This window comes from Paramisgurnus dabryanus, chromosome 17 (genome assembly GCF_030506205.2).
Source record: "Paramisgurnus dabryanus chromosome 17, PD_genome_1.1, whole genome shotgun sequence".
In the NCBI taxonomy this organism is placed as follows: Eukaryota; Metazoa; Chordata; class Actinopteri; order Cypriniformes; family Cobitidae; genus Paramisgurnus; species Paramisgurnus dabryanus.
The window spans coordinates 23,436,939-23,456,381 of record NC_133353.1 but is presented as its reverse complement, the minus strand read 5'-3'; the positions used below and the strand labels follow the sequence as shown (position 1 = coordinate 23,456,381).

The window sequence follows — 19,443 nt, the reverse complement described above, 5'->3', positions numbered from 1 at the left end:
TGTACAGCGCCTTTTGAATGTGTTAGCATTTAGCCTAGCCCCATTCATTCCTTTGGCTCCAAACAGGGATGAATTTAGAAGCCACCAAACGCTTCCATGTTTTCCCTCTTTAAAGACTATTACATAAGTAAGTATGGTTGCCCAAAATAAAACTTTTGTTTGGAGCCATAGGAATGAATTGTGCTTTTCCTTGCACACACCTCGAGAGAACCCTGCGTGAGCACAGATAGAGGGTGAATCAGTGGATTCACTTGCCCTTATTATGAAATTAGAGACTTATATTTATCTTTCTCTTACGTTTGTTATGTATGGATTGTTTCACACTTCTCTGTCACACTCAGTCTAACATGCAGAAGTGCTAAGTTAGACACGCCCACTTATTTACATTCTGCGGTATACACGAAATAGAAAAATCTGTGGTGGTTAACATTTCATTTCACGGTAACGTTATATACTGCCATACTGCCCAGCTATAGTGATTAGTAATAATTTGAATAAGCTTTAAATTAGTTATTAAATCAGGCTCAGCACCAGGATGGCATAACTACTCGCCTGCTTTTCGCGTACTATATAGTATGAAGTAGGCGACTTCGGACGCAGCATCTGTGTATGTAGATAAAAGCGTCTCATTCTAAGGTAATAAAAACATAACAGTTCATTATAATAGGTCTTTACACACCCCTGATAATATAGTTTTGTATATAATTTTGCATTTCTGTTAAGAGATCCTTAAAAAATGACACACTGCACCTTTAAAAAACAAATGTTTAAAACTTCGCAGGCTGAAACATTAAGGAAACGCCACCTAGGTTGCTTAATTGTACTTCGTTTTCATGTATGCCAGCTCGGCAGAAGCCAATCGCCTGAGATTAGGTAGTTGCAGTCATCGGAAGAATTCAGTTATACACATTATTAACAAAACCGTTATTTCTAAGTATATGACAGAATTTAGCTCTCCAATTTAATTTATGTCTGAAAAGAAAACTGGGGGGGGGGCACGCCTCCTTTTCCCTCGTGGTGCCGGTCCTGTAATAAATTGAAATAAAAGTAATAAGCTTTATTCAAATAACTTGTCCAACAGTGCAAATCATGCCCTCTGTCCGACTTTGTCCATACTTCGTATCCAAAATGAGTACTGAATGTCCAAAACCTCAGTATGCAAAGAACAGAAGAACAATACCTGGATGGTCTACTGGTTCTGCAGAGATTTGTCAGAATGCATCAAATACTTTTATCCGAATTTTCTTATGTGTGTTAAATATACTATAAATAATGTTTATTTATGGCAATATATCATATTTCTGAATGGAAAGTATATATCCACTGTTAGCCAGATGTTTCTTTTCAAGTGTAGGTGTCAAATGTACCAAGTGTGAAAATGTGAATTGTGGTTAAATTGTTATTATTTAACAAATTACTTTCGCTGTTGTTAGTACGTCATAGGTGATCAAACATGACCGATGTAGTATGTTTGTAGTGTATGCATACTGCACCCACACAGAGCGTACTATTTCAACGGTCAAGAAGTAGGCTGTGATATAAATTAAAAGCTATTGACTATAGGATAAAGGAACAGTTTTTCTTAGAAATTTCCCACTGTGACTTCTTGTTTCGATGTGGAACATGCCAACCAAGGAAAGAAACTTTTTTTAGTCATTTTGTTTGTGGGGCTCTACTTGCCACACCTTGATGCCTTTGGACCAGTGTTTAGCAGTATTTTCCTCTGTTTGTCCCATCTATTGTTCAGAGCGGTGTGTATTTAAATTAACAGTGAGAGCAGTGTATTTATTTTAATGTGGATTACTTCATTTTTACTTCCTGTTCCCTCTGGGTTCCTTGTAAACGGAACTGAAGGGATGGATCTTAGATTAGCTGGATATTATAAGATACAGACCACAGTTTGGTTTACAAAGCATGGGTTTTAGGATGGGTTATATCCAAGGAGTGTTAAAAACAACATGTTACAACCAAGTGGCCCTTAACTTTGACCACTCTGATGATTTTCAAATTATGGCTGAACCACATATTACATTTGGTCCACAATACATAAAAGTATACATGCTGTGTGGTGTAATGCTATTCTGAATATCACTTTAGTCTTTGGCTAAGAAGTGCATATGAGTGTAAGACATAGTTTGTTGATTTTTAGATACAGATTTATCTAAAAGTCATTTATGTAGATATCAGTGTTTTGTCACACGTTGATGAAGCAATTGCCTCTCAGAGATATGCCAAGCTAAACAGGCCATCATGTAGCAAAGTTCATTGGAACAACATTGGCTCTCATATTTGTTTTCAATTCCTTCGAGCACGACACAGAAAAGTACACGCAGTTTAGAGAAAGTTAGCACACCACACCCATCTCCAAAGCTGTGAATCTAATACGCAGATTTTTTTTATTTCCAAATACTTGGCGAGGAGTATGAAAGTAAAAGCAGTGAGCAGATTTTGCTTGCACCTCAACAGCTGCTTGTTCTGTCTTGTATGTTTTGAGCAGTTTTCGAAATTCCTTAGCTGCTTTGGCTTTAATCCCAAATGCTTTATGCAATAACAATCGTTGTTCATATTTAAAGTGTTGTACCTCTCACAGTCTTGCTTCTGCCAATACACTTTTCAGTGTGAGAGGACTGTAGTCTCAAATATGCCCAGGTGGAATCAGCAGACATTTTATTGAATTTAGTAGTAAAATGTGTTAAGCTGTGCATTATGTTCAGACTAGTAGCAAGCGAAGCAATCCAATTAGATGAAATGGGAAATAAATAAGCTTGTAAGGCTGGTAGGACTTGAATGACAAGCATTCCAGATCTTTTCCAGATTTACAGGTACAGTTGTGGCCCAAGGACTATTTGTTTACTATGGCATAGTGTTTACGTATAAAGGTAGAGTTCACGGTATATCTTATTTGCTTACAAAATATGTTGTTTTAAGAAGTGGGCTCTTTAAAGGCTTCTCGGGCACTGAAATAGAGATCTATTCTTAATGTGTCAGTTTATCCAGATTTCCAATACAGTAGATCTTTTGAAAACGCAGATCGGACTGCAGACAGTAGGGCTGTTCCGAATACCATTTTTTGAGCTTCGAAGCTCTAGTAGAAATAAAATCGAATATTCGAAGCTTCGGAAGGAGGGGCTGAACATATTTTTTCTCTTTAATAAAGGCAGGAATCTGTGTGTGTGTGTGTGTGTGTGTGTGTGTGTGTGTGTGTGTGTGTGTGTGTGTATGTGTGTGTCTGTCTATCCACAGTTTTATTATGTGGCGGATGTGTTGCTGCGAACTCAAGGGAGTGTAGTGCATTTTTTTCGTGCAATATGGACATGTGACACTTCTAGAATTAATAAACTTTAAAAATACTACAGAACAGCGCAAGCCGGAAGCGGCGTGCCTGTCATGCATCATGCGAGAACAGCATTAGTGAAACAAAACACAAGACCAATACTTTTAATAAGGTAGCCTATTTTCTAACAACATTTGTCTAACAAACAAACATTCCCGTATCAGAAATTAGCAGCACAGTAATTACTGACAACGTAGGGTAGGCTATTTAAATAAAACAACGAAAATAAATGAACGAAGTTCAACAAACTGTAATAAAACGGTAGCATACTTTCAAAATCAAGTTTATTTATTATAACACTTACACCATCCAATATGTTTTTTTCATCAGAACAATAATGAAGATATTTTGCAGAAACCCCAGTGCTCCGTCATGCAAGTCAACCGATCCGCACACTTTAAGAGCTAAAGCATATATATCCAATACAAAAGTAATCCCCCATATCTCCGTGTGACATATTGACGTCTTGTGAAGCAAATCAATCAGTTTTTGCAAGAAACTGAACGTTATTTACAACACTATTAGCGTGAATGCCAAAGCAGGAAGCGCGCTTTCCGTTCGAGGCGATCTCTTCTTCTACTGGTGGACTTTGATGGCTGTTGGCTATGGATGTTGGTCTCTCTGCGCCACCTACAGAGCGGGAGTGTGAAGCGCACTTCCTGCTTGGCAAAAGCTCTGCATTAACGCTGAAAAATATTTATATATATATATATATATATTCGAATCTCAAAACTGAAAATCGAATGTCAACCCACCGAACGAATATTCGAATATTCGAATTTTCTGGTCCAGCCCTAGCAGACAGATAGCTTTTCCTGGACCTAATGCCTCTTGTCCGTGTTTACTTCACTATCCTGAAGGCAGAATGCAGCAAGCCATGTCATCCAGTACAACACTGCACTGTTTCTGTTTACTTCACATTTTGTACTGAAGCATTCAACCAAACGTCTACATTTTCACTTTTCATGTCCTCCATCAGCGTTTTTCCTTATTCTCTGTTGTTAGGATAAAGAATTTTGTTTAGTTTTTTGGAAATGCATTGTTTTTATCCACTGGTTCACTTCATATTGTAAATATATCTAACGTAATATTCATATTCGGTGTCAAAAGGTTGTTAAAAAAAAAAGGACAGCACTGAGGCCTTTGCTTTCTGAGCTTTTGGAGAAGATTATCATTGAGGGCAAGCGAATGCTGTTTTAAGAACCGAAACCACTCCATGTCAGGCTGCTAGTGCAGAGGATATTTTTATGCCTTGCAAAGCCCCTCTGCACTGAGTTCAGGATGTCATTGCAATTGATTTCTAAGTGAAGGGTGTGACAGCTCTATGGTGACATCCATTCAACTTAAAAATGCAGTACTGTATGTTTTGATAATAACAGCAATTTAGTGCCTGTATTTTTATTTAGCGCAGCGATCACAGGAATGGACAACTACTGTCACCACTCACAAGTCAGCACCAGTTTATTCTTTATTTATTACAGCTTAAAAGTTTAGGGTTACTTAGGGTTAGTAAACTTATCAGAATTATAACATCAATGTAAAAATTATGTAAAAATTCCAATATTAAGGAAATATCAAATACATAATCCAAATTAAGGAAAAGTATTATATTTTATCAAATTCAAAGTAGCCACCCTGTGCCTAGATAGAATTAGTAAAAAATAGGCATTCTCGATCAGGATTTTTGCAGCCAATACCGAGTACCGATTTCTTGTCGTCATGATCGGCTGATACCAATGCCCCATATTGCTAAGGGTGGTTTTCTATTTAAAGTGGTCATTTCACAAGACTTTTTTTAAGATGTCAAATAAATCTTTGGTGTCCCCAGAGTATATATGTAAAGTTTAAGCTCAAAATATCATATTAATCATTTATTATAATATGTTAAATTGTTACTTTGTAGATGTGAGCAAAAATGTGCTGTTTTGGGTGTGTCCTTTAACATGCAAATGAGCTGATCTCTATACTAAATGGCAGTGGTGTGGTTGGATAGTGCAGATTAAGGGGCAGTATTTATTATCCCCTTCTGACATCACAAGGGGAGCCAAATTCTTGTGGAGAATGGTTTACCAAAACTACGTTACCGAGTTGTTCTTCTACACATTTTCTAGGTTGATAGAAGCACTGGGGACCCATTTATAGCGCTTAAACATGGAAAAAGTTAAATTTTCATGGTATGTCCCCTTTAATATTATTGACAAATGAATTAGGGTTACTGTAGCTTTAAGACGTTAGAGATCTTTGCTCTGTAAGGGGCTGGACACACCAAAACTTTTAAACGCGGCTGAAAACGCCTTGAGGACGCCGAATGCCAGCTGTTTTTCAGCTGAGTGCCAGCTTTCTTCAGCTGAGCGCTTTGGTAGCTGTGATACTTTAGCTGCGAGCCGGTTGGTTGCTGTGGTAATGTCCCGCCCCTCCTCCACTGTGATTGGGCGGCCGTTTGAGAACTGACATTGACGAGCGGAGCTTTTCTCCCAAAGTTGAATCTCAGCGCCGAGCACGGAAAAACCGCAGAGCGCCGGTTTTCAGCGCGGAAAAAACCCGCTAGCTGCTGGCTTATTTGAAAAACGCCGAGCTTCCATTGGAAACAATTGAAAACATGCGCCGGCCGCGGGCGTAAAAGTTTTGGTGTACACAATCCCTAAACTTGCTAATTGACAGGTTGTGTCTATATGCTTGTGCATCGGGTGTATGCTACGTGGACAAGAGCAGCTGCAAGTAAACTGAAAGGGTAAACTGAAAACTTAAAATGTTTGCACTTCTTAAAAATGATCTCAAATTGCACCCGCATTCAGGAGCCCCTATGATGTCAAAAGTAAATTAAAAGATTGGTTCATTAAATTGGCAAATTTATACAGATCAATTTATTTCATGCGATGATTGACCGATCTACGGGTGATCTATCGGTGAATCCCTAGCAAAAATTTACTCTTGGCATTTTGTCAATCAGCTTCTTGAAGTCTTACCCTGGGATACTTCTTAAACATTATTCTGGGCTGTTATTGGTTGCTTTTTCTTTATTATTTGGTCCAAGTCATCCTTTTCAAATACTTTTTTCTTTGTAATAAAATGTGGCTTAAACATTCAGACATGTGCCTTCAAATTAAAAGGGTTTTAAGATCATGATAAACAACTTTAAAGTTTTCAAGGGTAGTATACATCTATCCACTGTTTCTGGATGTGCGGGAATAGGTGTTGTCCCTCACTGGTATTTAGCTCACAGGTATTTAGCTCACTATCAATAAGTAAACCCAGATTGCAACATTCAGCACACATACCACTGCAAGAAGGTGGAGGAGGAAAACATAGAGTAGGAGGCATGGAGGAGGTGATAAGGTATGTAGGGGAGTGGAAATAAACTTATTTATATTTGGTAGAACAGATCGTTTGCTGGTTGGGTATAGCAGAAACTCCTATTATTTATTTCTGCCACTTTGTCTTCATGTAGATTGCCCTAAATGTAGGTGTTAAGTTAACAGGTCTGAAAAGTGATTGAGTCTCTCAAACCATGGCACTAGTTAGAAATGGATGTCTTGTGTCCACCACATTTGCTGTTTCAATAATATTGTGTTGTATGATCATGGGTTTATATGTACCATCTTCTTTCTTCCAGAATGGCGCTGGACATTGCTGACTCGCAGTACCTCCTCATCCTGGCACCGACGCTGGTCATTGCTCTCATGTTCTTGTTCTTCTGGCTGTTCATGAAAGAGACTTCCTATGACGAGGTTCTGGCTCGCCAGAAACGAGACCTTAAACTCCCTCCTGCCAAGCCCGATGCCCGAAAAAAGAATGAGAAGAAGAAGAACAAGAAGAAGGAGACCGGCGGAGGGGGAGGAGGAGGGGGTGGTGAGTCGGAGGAGGACCTTAGGGATTTCGATACATCAGATGCCGGTAGCCCTGCCTCAAACGATGAGGATTCTGAGGTGGTACCCATGACTCCACCCATTGTCGCGTCGGTCCAGGCGGAGCCTCCGTCTGGGGTAAGAGAAAGGAAGAAGAAAGAGAAGAAGCCGAAAACTACTCCAACCTCTTCCCCAACCGCTGTCCCCCCTGCTCGTGCCACCCCATTTATCCCTCCTGTCTCTGTAGAACCTGAGGTCAATGGCTCCAAGCCTGTCATCCATAAAGAGCAGCCCCTACCCCTGCCCAAGCAGTCCAGCCCCCCAAAACCTAAAGCCACGCCTCCTGGCCCCACTGAGACTGTCAGCAAAAAGAAGGCCAAGAAGCAGAAGAGTGAGTCTGGTGAGTAGATTACTTGCAAATTTCATGCTTTTCAAACAAAGGGCAACAACCAAACAATAATAATCAAATCGATCATTAAAATAGTTGTCAATTAATTTCATTATCGATTAGTTGATCTGTGGGGCTGTTTTTCACTTGGTATTAAGATCTGTTTTTTCATCGAATGGATCACAAGCGGATCAGAGTCCGCTGCTTGTATTGTAAGTTAACATGCTGCACAGTGTTTTGTACATAAATATGTAAGAGCTTTCTCTGATATTTGAGCGCAACTGATAAAATAAGATTGAGCAAGGTTCACACGCTCGCATAATGAAAGACACCGCTTTAGTTTTATCAATGAAACCCTAAAGATAGCGATGTACATTCTGTGTTCACGCTAAAAGTCAGATCTGATGTTAAAACAATGTGCTCAGTATCTCAGATTAGATCAATAGGTGTGAAGTAGGCATTCTCATGTGGCTGTTCGAACACATTCGACCACATGCCACACCTACGCCACAAAAGCAATCCGGTCCCTCTGAATGTGGTCGAAAGTGGACGAGCTAAAAATGTTTTGAACACCGTTTACACCTGTCTTTACTTGACGAAACACATCTTAATACCAAACAGCCACTGTAATGTCACATGCTCCCGCACCACATCAAGTCTTCTTCATACAATAGGGGAGAGCGGGGCACAACCTAACGCCTTTTGGTTTTGGCTCAATCATTCAAAAAATATTTGAGTTTGATTAATTATATTTTTACACAAGCAACACACACATCTCCGCTACAAATGAACATTTGAAGTTTGTTTCTAGTACTTGCCATTCTTGGACAATTACATCAAACATGACAGAAGTGCAGATGTTACAACTTACCGTTAACTTAAGTTTGCAGGCAAATATTTCAATACTCTTTTGTCTATATACTTAAAGTGGATATTGTTTATATATTTGTCTATAATAGACAGGTATCCACACTGTATTCATTCATCCAGCCCTTTTCTAACAATAATTCAATTATAATGGTTACAAATGTCTAAATATGTGAGAAAAAGCAGCAAAAGTATGCCAAAACATTTTTTTATATGTGACCCAGTCTGTAGTAACCATACTGCAGTTTTAAAAATCAAATTCTGAGAAGATGAGCATCAAAGTCAGATTTTAGCCATTCATTTTATTATGATTTCAATCTTTGACGTGACCTTATACAATCAATATTAAAGATATGAACAAAAATACATTTGACACATGATTTTTGATAAGACATGAATTTTGTTGGCAGCCAGCAATCATTCGTGTGTAGCCTATTAAAAACAACGGCAAGAATTACGCTAACGTTAGCGGTTTTCATATCGTAAGTGCTGAGGGGTTAGTTGTAACATAGCGTTACAATTAACCCTGCTGCGTCAAAATATTTTCAAGCCTACCAAAAAAGTGGCTAGAAACCGAAAAAAACATATGATGAAAAAATGTACTTACAAGCCACCAAAACACTCGTTCATCTATAACTCTCTTGAAAAACATTAGACATTTCCAATAATTTGCATCCTTTTTTTGCAGCATGAAGAACATACCGGAAAAACAAAACGCTCAACCTTGTGCATCAATGTAAACAGTCCGTGTTACAACTAACCCCGCATTAGTTTTTGCCCCGCGCACCCCTACATGTTGCATGCTCAAAGTGCTTTATCTTTATACAATTCAATGTGTGGCATTTGCACTTTTAAAACTATGTTTAGGGTTTTATTTAGCTACAATAAGTGAAAAATCTAATTGAGATATTTAGGTTTTTATTTGAGTAGTCGATCAATAAAAAATTGTCTGATTAATCGATAATAAAAATAATCGTTAGTTGCAGACATAGATTTGCCATAATATGGAAAAGACAAGCAAATAAAAACATACTGGTTTGAAAGTGTATAAGTGTGACACAATTTTTGGGGTAAACCATACTTGTTAAAATGGGCAGAAGTTTTCCTAAATATATACAGTATATGGGCACTGCAAAAAAATTTGAAACACATGCCTGAGGCTTTTTTCACATCACACTGCTCACATTAGGGTCCCTGGTGAAACTTTCTGCCTGATCACATTTATTCAGCTTGCATGCTTTAGCAAGAACCACTATTAATATTGCTTAGCTTTAGGCTGGATTACTGTAGTATAAGGTTTACTTGAAAACTCAAAATGATCTCAAGTGACTACCCTAGTGACCACCTCGATATTGTGGTAGAGAGTTTGGTACAATCAAGACTGCTCATATATTATTTGAAAATTCTGGTGTGTCGTACTGTCTGTGAACTCCATTTTACTGCCAGATCAGGTTTTTTTGTGCAATATTGTGTACTTTTGTTCTCTAATTTTTCTAGTTTTTGTTTCCTTGTTTCCCACAGAAGAGCCTCCAGCTGAGGTCAAGCCTGATCTGTCTCCTGTGGTTAAGAAGGAAGAGCCTGTGATCATTGAGGTGAAGGCACAAGATGGATCCGCCCCTGTTACCACGGCAGCACCACCAACTGCCTCCAGCGGCAGTGGCCGTAGAAAGAAGAAGCAGAAGGTGGAGTCTGTTGTCACAGGTGAGCTTTCAGTTAAAATTCTCAAGTGAGTCAACACAGTGAGCAAATGTCAATAATTGATTTGAAGTGGATGCCCCATCTATGTGGCAAGATGTTGTCAAAGATGTTGTTTACATTTACCAAGATTAGTGTCCTGAGTGAAACTTGTGAGTTGTTTATTTGGTTAACAGATTGAAGGATTTATTTATAAGAGATAAGACTTCAGAGGACAGAGATAAGATTCAACTGTTTTTTTATCTTATCATCATTGTTATTCTGATTTAGCAGAATGCTAACGTAGTTTAGGTCCATAAAAACGAGCAGGGGCGTCATTTATAAATTATAATTTTGATTTTTTTGAAAGAGCTCAGTGTACACAGGTCATATAAATGTGTGCACAAACAGACATTAAAAGAAATCTGAGCCACCGTGCCTTCATTTAAGAACCACAAACAAAAATAATGACATTATTGGCATTTATATTTATTTACATTCTGTTTAATGGGCATTAATGGATTTGAACAACTACTGCGTTATGTTATAACTGCATTGCTATGTTATAAAATGAATGTCATTTTAATTGCATAAAGTATATAAACAATGAATATGACAAAAACAAAAGTCACGTGATTTATTGTAATGCTCAACGCGCCCACGTGCACTGGTGAACTCTGGCATTATACCAAGATGAATCTAGAAATTTACAAATATAACATTGAGTGTGACATTTTTAACCATACACAGCTAGGGTTAATTGCACATTACAATACTGGGTTTTGGAAGTTTTGAGCGTGTTTTAATTCTTTAGATTTTAACAAAATGCAGCAGCAAGGAGCCTGCAACCCCATACAGATTCTGATGACATTTGTGACAGCGCTGTTGTTTCTGCAGCGCCTGCCGCCTGAATGAAGAAACATGTAACATGATCAAAACCCTATCAATGCGGTGAAAATGTAATGAGGATGCACATAACTGATAAAAATTGGACCTATTAAACCGATTAAAATTCGAGTAACAGATTAATAGATGCTTCTTTGATTTGTAGGTTGTATGCAAAATCCATTTGGCTCAACAAACTGTATGACGCCGCTGCAAACAAGGGATTAAACCACAGATACTTATATTTGCAGGGCAATAAAAAAATGAATGTCTAGTTTTAATCACAATCCAAATTTTTTTAATCATGCCATACTATCAAGTTCTAAAAATGTTTTCCCAAAAACGATATGATGTGTGTAACCAATAGGCCACAGTTTAAATTGTTATTCACTGAGAATTTTTGGCAATGACAGAAATGTTATTTTTGACAAAATTGTTGTATGTTTTTTTCAGTGGAGGAAGTACATCTGGTCCAGTCTTCTGCCCCCATCACTGACTCGACTGCCCCGACAAATCATCAGAACAACCAGAACAATCAAAACAACGAGGCTCCGCCCCCTGCCCTTCCACCCACTAAGCATGGCAAAAAACAGAAAGGTGAAACCAACAAAGGTGCTTTGTTTATTCAGTTATTTTATATTTTATTAATCTGAATTCAGGTGTAACGTGAAGATGTTTTGCACTGCCAGACATGTATCTTTTCGTCTGCATCCACCAAACACCACATTTAAAGGAAAATCAAAAAGCTTATAGAAAATAATAAAAATAAAAAAATCGATATTTTTAGAATTCACCCGAATATCCAAAATATGTTTTATCACAATGCTTTTGAAATATAATTTACTTGAATTTCAATGCATTTTGGTAATAGCTCACCTCAGTCACCAAAGCATCTACTTATATCAATGGATTTCCTTTATTTTATTGGTGAGCTTGAGTTTATTTTAACTTTTGTTTTTAAATAAAGAAATAGCCATGAACACTCAATCATTCAGTATTATATGGGACTATCTTCAACCCAAATAACCATAAGGCCTGTGTCTTATGATCCTCAAGAAAGAATTGCAACAGTCCAAGTATGCAAATTATTGTCAAACCTTGAATTGTTGCAAATCTGTGAATGTCCTCTATAGACGGCAGTGATTACATCATACATGCTTTCTTAGTACTGTGGCGATCACAGCAGTTGTCTGATACGTGTCTATATTTGTTTGCAGAGAACACAGAAGTGAAGTTTAAAGAGCTGGCAGCAAGTCTCGGGGGACTGGTCCTGTCGGACTCTGATGTGGTCAGCCTCGTCTCTCTGCTCCGTGAAAAGAGTCCCAATGCTCTGGACGCCTGGTATAAGGTAAGAGGAGATTCATATGCACCCTTTTAGTTTTTAAAGTTTGAGAGTTTCTTACGATCGTTCTGGTTTTGCTTTCACAGAATGCAGTGAAGTTTGAGCCGTCTGCACAGCAACTGGCGGAGAAGGATCGTCTTTTGAACACGCTCCAGGAGGAAGCGTCCATCGCCAAGGGCAAAGTCAAACAGCTGAGCCAGGTTAGCCATTCATGTCTTTTGTTTACTTCTTGAATAAATCTGTTTGTGGCGTACACATTGATGTTTAATGATATTTTATTAGATGTTACATGGTTATCTTAACATTTTAACATGTAGCATGCAAAAGTAGTTCATTAACATATCTCTTCAGCATACTTAACATGCTTTTTTTTGGCCTGTTCCACCTCAGTAGTCTTGGTTGTACAGTATTTAATCAGTTACATTTATATAGTGCTCTCATATAGGGTTGTAACAATACATCGATATGGAATTTTTCCTGAAAATACTGTTTGCCTGTGCATCAGATTGTGATGCTTCAACAAAGCGGTGGTACCAATGACAAGACAGACACAGGAAACTTTGTGTGCTGTAGGGTTGTGCCTAGACGATAGTATCGTGTATCGACGATTATCAGACATATCGCCAATAGCAGGCTTTCATGACCATAGTTGGTAGTGGTTGTTGTTGTTATTATTATTATCATCATAGTTTCACATTAACGTGTGCCTTTCGTCACATAAGAGGGTTTGTGGGTTTCTGAGCCTGTAACGTGCACAGATTCCTTTTCCCACACACCTGGATTTAAAGGCGGGGTGCATGATCTCTAAAAGCTGATGTTGACATCTGAAATCACCTAAAGAAATACGCCCCCTACCCCAAGAATCTGGACCTTCTTTTGATAGACCCGCCCCACACATACGCAACCCAGGCAACGATGTCAGTTCGTAGACATGCCCCTTACTGCTGATTGGCTACAAGTGTGTTTTGGTACTCGGCCCGACTCCTTTTTCCAAATTGTTTTTCAAACATCATGCACCCCCGCACTTTAATGCACTTGTCTTGGACTCTTGCTCGGACCTGAATGCCCGCGGCACAGACTCCTTCTGTAATGCGCATGATTCAGTCTCTTTCTCGCACATGAACTTGTAATATGCGTGGCTTCCTTGTACTAGAGAGGTTGTAGCACTCAGAGGGTTAAAACTAGCCAGTTGGCACGCAGGAAATTTAAGAGTGCCTGGGCTTTTCCGCACTTAATAAGGTTGCGGTCATGACAGTGTTGCCCTTGCTTTTTTGTCTATCACTCAAGTGACTTGTCATAAATGAGTTAAAAAATGAACAAATAAATGAGTAAAATACTGCCCTGCCCCCCGATACTATCGTGTCTCGGCAATCTCACAGGCCGACGATCTCTATATGGGTCATATTGCCCAACACTAGTCAGCTAACAGATGCTGTCTAAATATCATTAAATTGATCAATACACAGCTGAATTGAACTAAATAGAAATCATATCACAGAAATTTTTTATTTTAGTTTTTAGAGGTATCATATATCTGGCTAAGAGGATCAATATAATTATCATAACATGACCCTATGGTCATAATTGTGCCATTTATGACCCCTAATAATTACATTTTTTTTGCAAAAAAATCCTTGTGCCAAAATTTGCCCAAAATGTTTTAATTATTTCTGAAAGGCCCAGACAATCATTTGAAAAGTTAATAATTTATTTCATCCAATTTTTATGTTTTTTTTATCCATTTTAGTGTTGACTTTGTTTCTTCTCTTAGGTAAATTAGCCATGATTTTATTATAGGAAAAATTTAGTAACCATGTTTTTTTGGCAGATTGATTGCCATTTGTATCTCCACAGTTTTACTACAAATATAATAGTTACTATAGACCATTTCAAAAGATGTATACAACACTGGTCCAGAAACACTTCCTGTTACAGTTTTTTTTTATTTCACATATATCATTATCTTTAAGATTCAGTTAATTCAGGTTTATATGTTCTGTTGGTTTATTTTATCCCAACGTTTATCTAGTGTTAAAAAACTGAAACAGGAAGTGCTTCTGGACCAGTGTTGTCTACATCTTTTGAAATGGTCTATAGCAAGCCTATGGTAAAGTGGTGGTTACTATGGTTTACTACGAACAAAATCAAAATTCTTTAGTTACTATATTTGTACCATGATTAATTTTCAACCATGTCACCTGATGTTTTACATTACCATATTAGTTTTATCTTTTTTTATTATGTTGGTTATTTAATGTTTTTTGAATGAATAGAGACTGTCTCAGTCCATGTTACAGTGTGGCAAAAATTACAAAAACTTAAAGTAAAATATAGCAGCTCATAATATTTAGCTTAACCTCCCGAGTTGGTTTTTGAAAGCAGCAGACATTCAATGGTTATTATTTGTACACTATATATAGAGAGCGCCATGTGCAGTACAATTATAACACAATATTGCAAATTTAACTATAAATATAACACTATTAGCTTTGCTTCACTTTGAAGAGCTTTATGGTAATTTATTGAATGGGGCTTTAGGAACTGCAGGCTGAGAAGCAGAAGACGGGCCGCGTGGAGTCTCTGCTACATGAACAGCGGGTTGCCATAGAGAAAGACATCATGCAGGCTAAAGCTCAGAGCTACAAAGAAATGCAGATTAAGGTAATACATCTCACCAGCTGATAAAGGCTATCCTGCAGAGGATCTCACTCTTGTAGTGTGTTTATGATAACAACCAAAGAAACATAAACGCTCTCTTTGCAGTTCCAGCAGGTAAGAGAGCAGCTGGAGGGTCAGATTGCCCGATTACAGCAGGAGAACGGCATCCTCAGAGATGCTGTGGAAAGATGCTCCACCACCAACCAGATGGAGACCAAGTGAGTTCCAACAACCCCCCTGACATTGGTTATTGCTGTTAATGGGTGCAGATTGTTTGAAATCTAACCAGCTAGTCTATTCTGCAACATGACATTTTTTGCAACATGACAGTAGTGAGTTTATCCTCTAATTTATCTTCCATATGCCAATGCCATTGTATGACCTAATAATATTTATATGACCCCTGTTAAAGATCAACACATGGCGAACATTAAAGGAGTATTTGAAACCCCTGGGAATTGTTTCCACAATGCTTTGAAATGGTTTAAAATGTAGCTTTTGTTTGTGTGTGTTCAGGCAGTCATCCGAGCTTAATAAGCTGCGTTCAGAATACAACGGTCTGATGAAAGAGCTGGGGGACACCAAAAACAAGCTCCAGCAGGAAGAGCTACAGCGAAAGAGCCTTGAAGTCAACTATAAGCAGAACATGTCTCAACTGGAGGTACACAGCCAATCACACATTCACGCAGCTCTGTGCTATACACTTCATCATGACATCATCACACCCCAAGTATACACACTGGCATCCTCACGTTCTTAATGGCTCTGCACTATAAACTACATCATGACATCATTGCACCCTAAGTATACACTCTGGGATCATCACAATCTTATGCAGCTTTGTTCTATACACTTCATGACATCATCACTGCCTAAGTATACGATCTGGCATCATCGCTACCCCACATATCCCAGCACTATACACTTTATCATGACATCATCACACCCTAAGTATATGCTCTGGCATAATCACAACCCCACATATCTCTGCCCTGTAAACTTTATCATGAGATCATCACATCCTCACACAGCTCTGGGCTATATATTTAATTTTGACATTTTCACATCCTCACGCAGATCTGCACAATACACTTCCATCATGACATCATCACACCCTCTCTGTTACACTGTAGGTGATTCATGACATTATCCTTTATCAGCCCTGCAGTATACAGCGGCAAGAAAAAGTATGTGAACCTTTTGGAATTTCATGGTTTTCTAAATAAATTTGTCATAAAATGTGATCTTCATCTAAGTCAAGGGTGTTGACAAACATAATGTGTCTAAAAATAATAACACCACACAATTCTGATCTTTCATGTCTTTATTGAACACACTCATTTAACATTCAAAATGGCAGTGAAAAAAGTCAGAGAACCCTTAGACTTAATAACTGGTTGACCATCCTTGGCAGCAATAACCTCAACCAGGCGCGTCCTGTAGCTGTGAATCGGACCTGCACATCATTGAGGAGGAATTTTAGCCCATTCTTCCTGGCAGAACTGCTTTAGCTGTCATATTCTTTGGACGTCTCATGTTTATAGCCTTCTTAAGTCAAGCCATAGCATTTCTATTGGGTTGAGGTCTAGGCTCTGACTTGGCCACTCCAAAAGGCGGACTTTGTTTTTCTGGAGAAATTATGTTTTGGACTTGCTCCATTGGTTTGGGTCGTTGTCCTGTTGCATCACCCAACTTCTACACAGTTTCAGCTGACGTGCAGACAATCTCACATTATCCCGAAGAATTGTCTGATATACTTGGGAATTCATCCACCCCCCTCAATGATTGCAAGCTGGCCAGGCCCTGATGCAGCAAAGCAGGCCCAAATCATGATGTTCCTCCACCATACTTTACAGTTTGTATGATGTTTTCATGATGATTTGTTGTACCCTTTCTCCACCAGATGTAGCACTGTGTGTTTTTTCCAGTCCACAAAACATTTGCCAATACCACTGTGGAGTGTCAATGTGCTCTTTTGCAAACTTTAGGTGTGCAGCAATGTTCTTTTTGGTAAGCAGTTGCTCCTTCCTGGTGTCCTTTCGTGGATACCCTGCTTGTCAATGTTCATTGTTTTACGTATTGTGGACTCCTGAACAGAGCTGTTAGCAAGTTCCAATGATGCCTTTTAAATCTTTGGCTGTCATTCGGGTTTGTTTCTTTACCTCACTGATGAGTCTTCGTTGTGCTCTTGGTGTCGTTTTGATTGGGTGCCCACTTCTTGGTAGAGTAGCAACAATCCCAAAGCGTCTCCGTTTGTAGATTGTTTGCCTTACTGTAGACTGGTGAATTTCTAAAGTCTTTGAAATAACTTTGTAACCCTTTCCAGCTTTATGCAAAGCAACAATTCTTGATCATAGCTCCTCTCAAAGCTCTTTTTCTTAATCATGGCTCACATAAGCGTGTTTTTCTTGTGCAGAGGAAACTCCAAAAGTTTGAGGGTTTTTATCAATCAATGTAGCTGTAGTCCACCCCTCCAAACGTATTATCTTAACGAGACTCCAGGTGTCCTAAACCTTGACTCCAATTAGCTTTTTTGAGATCATTGAGTGCGTTTACATGCACAGTCTTACGCCGATTATGCTTAATAAACTGATAACACGTGGGGTCATGTTAACGCGTAAAACGGTTTTCTTTAATCGGGGAAAGCCCATAAACGGCGTAAGCAAAAAACGATCGGCACAGGTAGTTTTTTGCTCATTACGCCGATTTCGCGTGGCATGTAAACACCTTAACCGGCTTTCTCACGGTTTTGTCCATGTGCGCATCTCTCCGCGTATGAAAGATAAACGTCACACGCGGAAGTAAGTGCAACGTAATGCATAAAAGTCTCCGCTCGACTAAAGCAGTTGGCAGAGAAACTGTTAAAATAGATAAATAGCTTATGTTACATTTACAGGTTCTGCAGACACGAGAAGAGATACAACAATATAGCTTAAGAAAGATATGCCGTCGGCTTTTTGATCGACTATTATGTACTATAGGTGGTGACGTCACTGCCTGCGAGAAAACTGATAATTCTCCAAGTCCCATGTAAATGCAGTTGACTGCATAGCCGGCTTATTGATTTGCATGTAAATGCATGAAAACAATTTTCTATAATAAGCAGATTTTTAATATTTATCCGCTTATTCTGTGCATGTAAACGTACTCATTGACTCAAGGGTTCACGGTACTTTGAGGTTTTTTGGTTGTTCTCAATAAAGACATGAAAGATCTGAATTTTTTGTTATTTTTTTAGTCAATACCCTTGACTTAGATAAAGATGAGATCACATTTTATGACAAATTTATTTAGAAAACTAATGAAATTCTAAAAGATTCACATACTTTTTATTTCCACTGTACACTTCATAACATCACTTTCATCTCATTATATTGAAACCCAGCATTATAAATTAATATTTTTGTCGGTTTCTAATGATCACACAGGCATTGATCATATTAGCTGTGCATACAGAAAGTGTAATATACATTATATATTTATGTTTTAAGCACTGTTGCATTCATGCAGTTCTTTTTTCTGTGTAATTGCTAAAGACACTGGTCACAAAATGCATTATTACCGGTATGTGCTGAATTATTTACTTATGCCCTGTACCGATTTCCACATACTGTATGTAAGTGCAGGTTAAAATCAGTATGATTTTTACTCTTCAAAAAACAAATTAGTGATGCAACAATGTCCAATACACCTTTCTTAATGGCTTTGCATAATTTTGACTCTTGTCTCAGGATGCTAAACGTAGCTGGGAAGACTTGCAGAACTTTTTGCACAGCGTGAATGCAGAGCGAGAAAAGCTTCAGGCTGCTAAACAAGGTACAAACACACACATCAGCTTACAATCATCAAGTGTTCTGCACACACCAATCAACTCTCTTCTTTTGTGTCCTCTCAGAGCTGCAGAATCAGCTGATGGCAGTCGAGACCGAGATAACCAATAAGAGCAAGGAAATCCAGAATCTCCACAGCAATCTGACAGAGACTATCATCTGTAAGGAGCAGGAGCAGAAAAAGGTCATGCAGCTGGAGCAGAAGGTCAGGCAGCTTTTGGAGGCATCACAGCACACCATGCAGCCTGACGGACAAGTCCAGGTATCTTGTTATCATCTCAATCTAGGGTGACTAAGGTTTGCGTCATGTTATGACAGTGCTGACGACCATGCTGTGTTGTTGCTTGCAGGATCTTCTTAATGAAAACAAAACGCTGAAAGTACAGATGGATAATCTTCAGGCTCAGATCAACACTCAGGTGTGTAATGAATCTTGTCTTTGCTTGTTGGTGGACTGCCATAGTTGAAACTGACTTCTACTTTTCTCTTTCCCATCAGGCTACAGCGGTATCACATTTTGATGAGCTTCAAAAACTGTAAGTGATGACCTCTCAGAGCAAGCCGTTTTTAGTTTCTTAATGTAGCGTCCTAACCGGGCAGGACAAGTTTCCACTGTTGAT

General features: G+C 38.6%; 1 protein-coding gene across 4 annotated transcripts in view; it reads left to right on the top strand.

Annotated features, from left to right (window-relative positions):
• ktn1 (kinectin 1) overlaps positions 1 to 19,443 on the top strand; it is a 47,178-nt gene that overhangs the window by 2,723 nt on the left and 25,012 nt on the right. For 3 of the 4 annotated variants that reach the window (XM_065288597.1, XM_065288600.2, XM_065288599.2), the window contains exons 2-13: positions 6,948 to 7,579; positions 9,956 to 10,135; positions 11,447 to 11,605; positions 12,211 to 12,341; positions 12,422 to 12,535; positions 14,874 to 14,996; positions 15,099 to 15,211; positions 15,510 to 15,654; positions 18,725 to 18,809; positions 18,889 to 19,085; positions 19,174 to 19,242; positions 19,322 to 19,359. In XM_065288597.1, coding sequence (XP_065144669.1) covers positions 6,949 to 7,579; positions 9,956 to 10,135; positions 11,447 to 11,605; positions 12,211 to 12,341; positions 12,422 to 12,535; positions 14,874 to 14,996; positions 15,099 to 15,211; positions 15,510 to 15,654; positions 18,725 to 18,809; positions 18,889 to 19,085; positions 19,174 to 19,242; positions 19,322 to 19,359 — 1,985 coding nt within the window. In that variant the 5' untranslated portion in view covers position 6,948. The remainder of the gene's footprint in view (positions 1 to 6,947; positions 7,580 to 9,955; positions 10,136 to 11,446; positions 11,606 to 12,210; positions 12,342 to 12,421; positions 12,536 to 14,873; positions 14,997 to 15,098; positions 15,212 to 15,509; positions 15,655 to 18,724; positions 18,810 to 18,888; positions 19,086 to 19,173; positions 19,243 to 19,321; positions 19,360 to 19,443) is intronic. The other variant, XM_065288598.2, reaches the window with a different exon arrangement.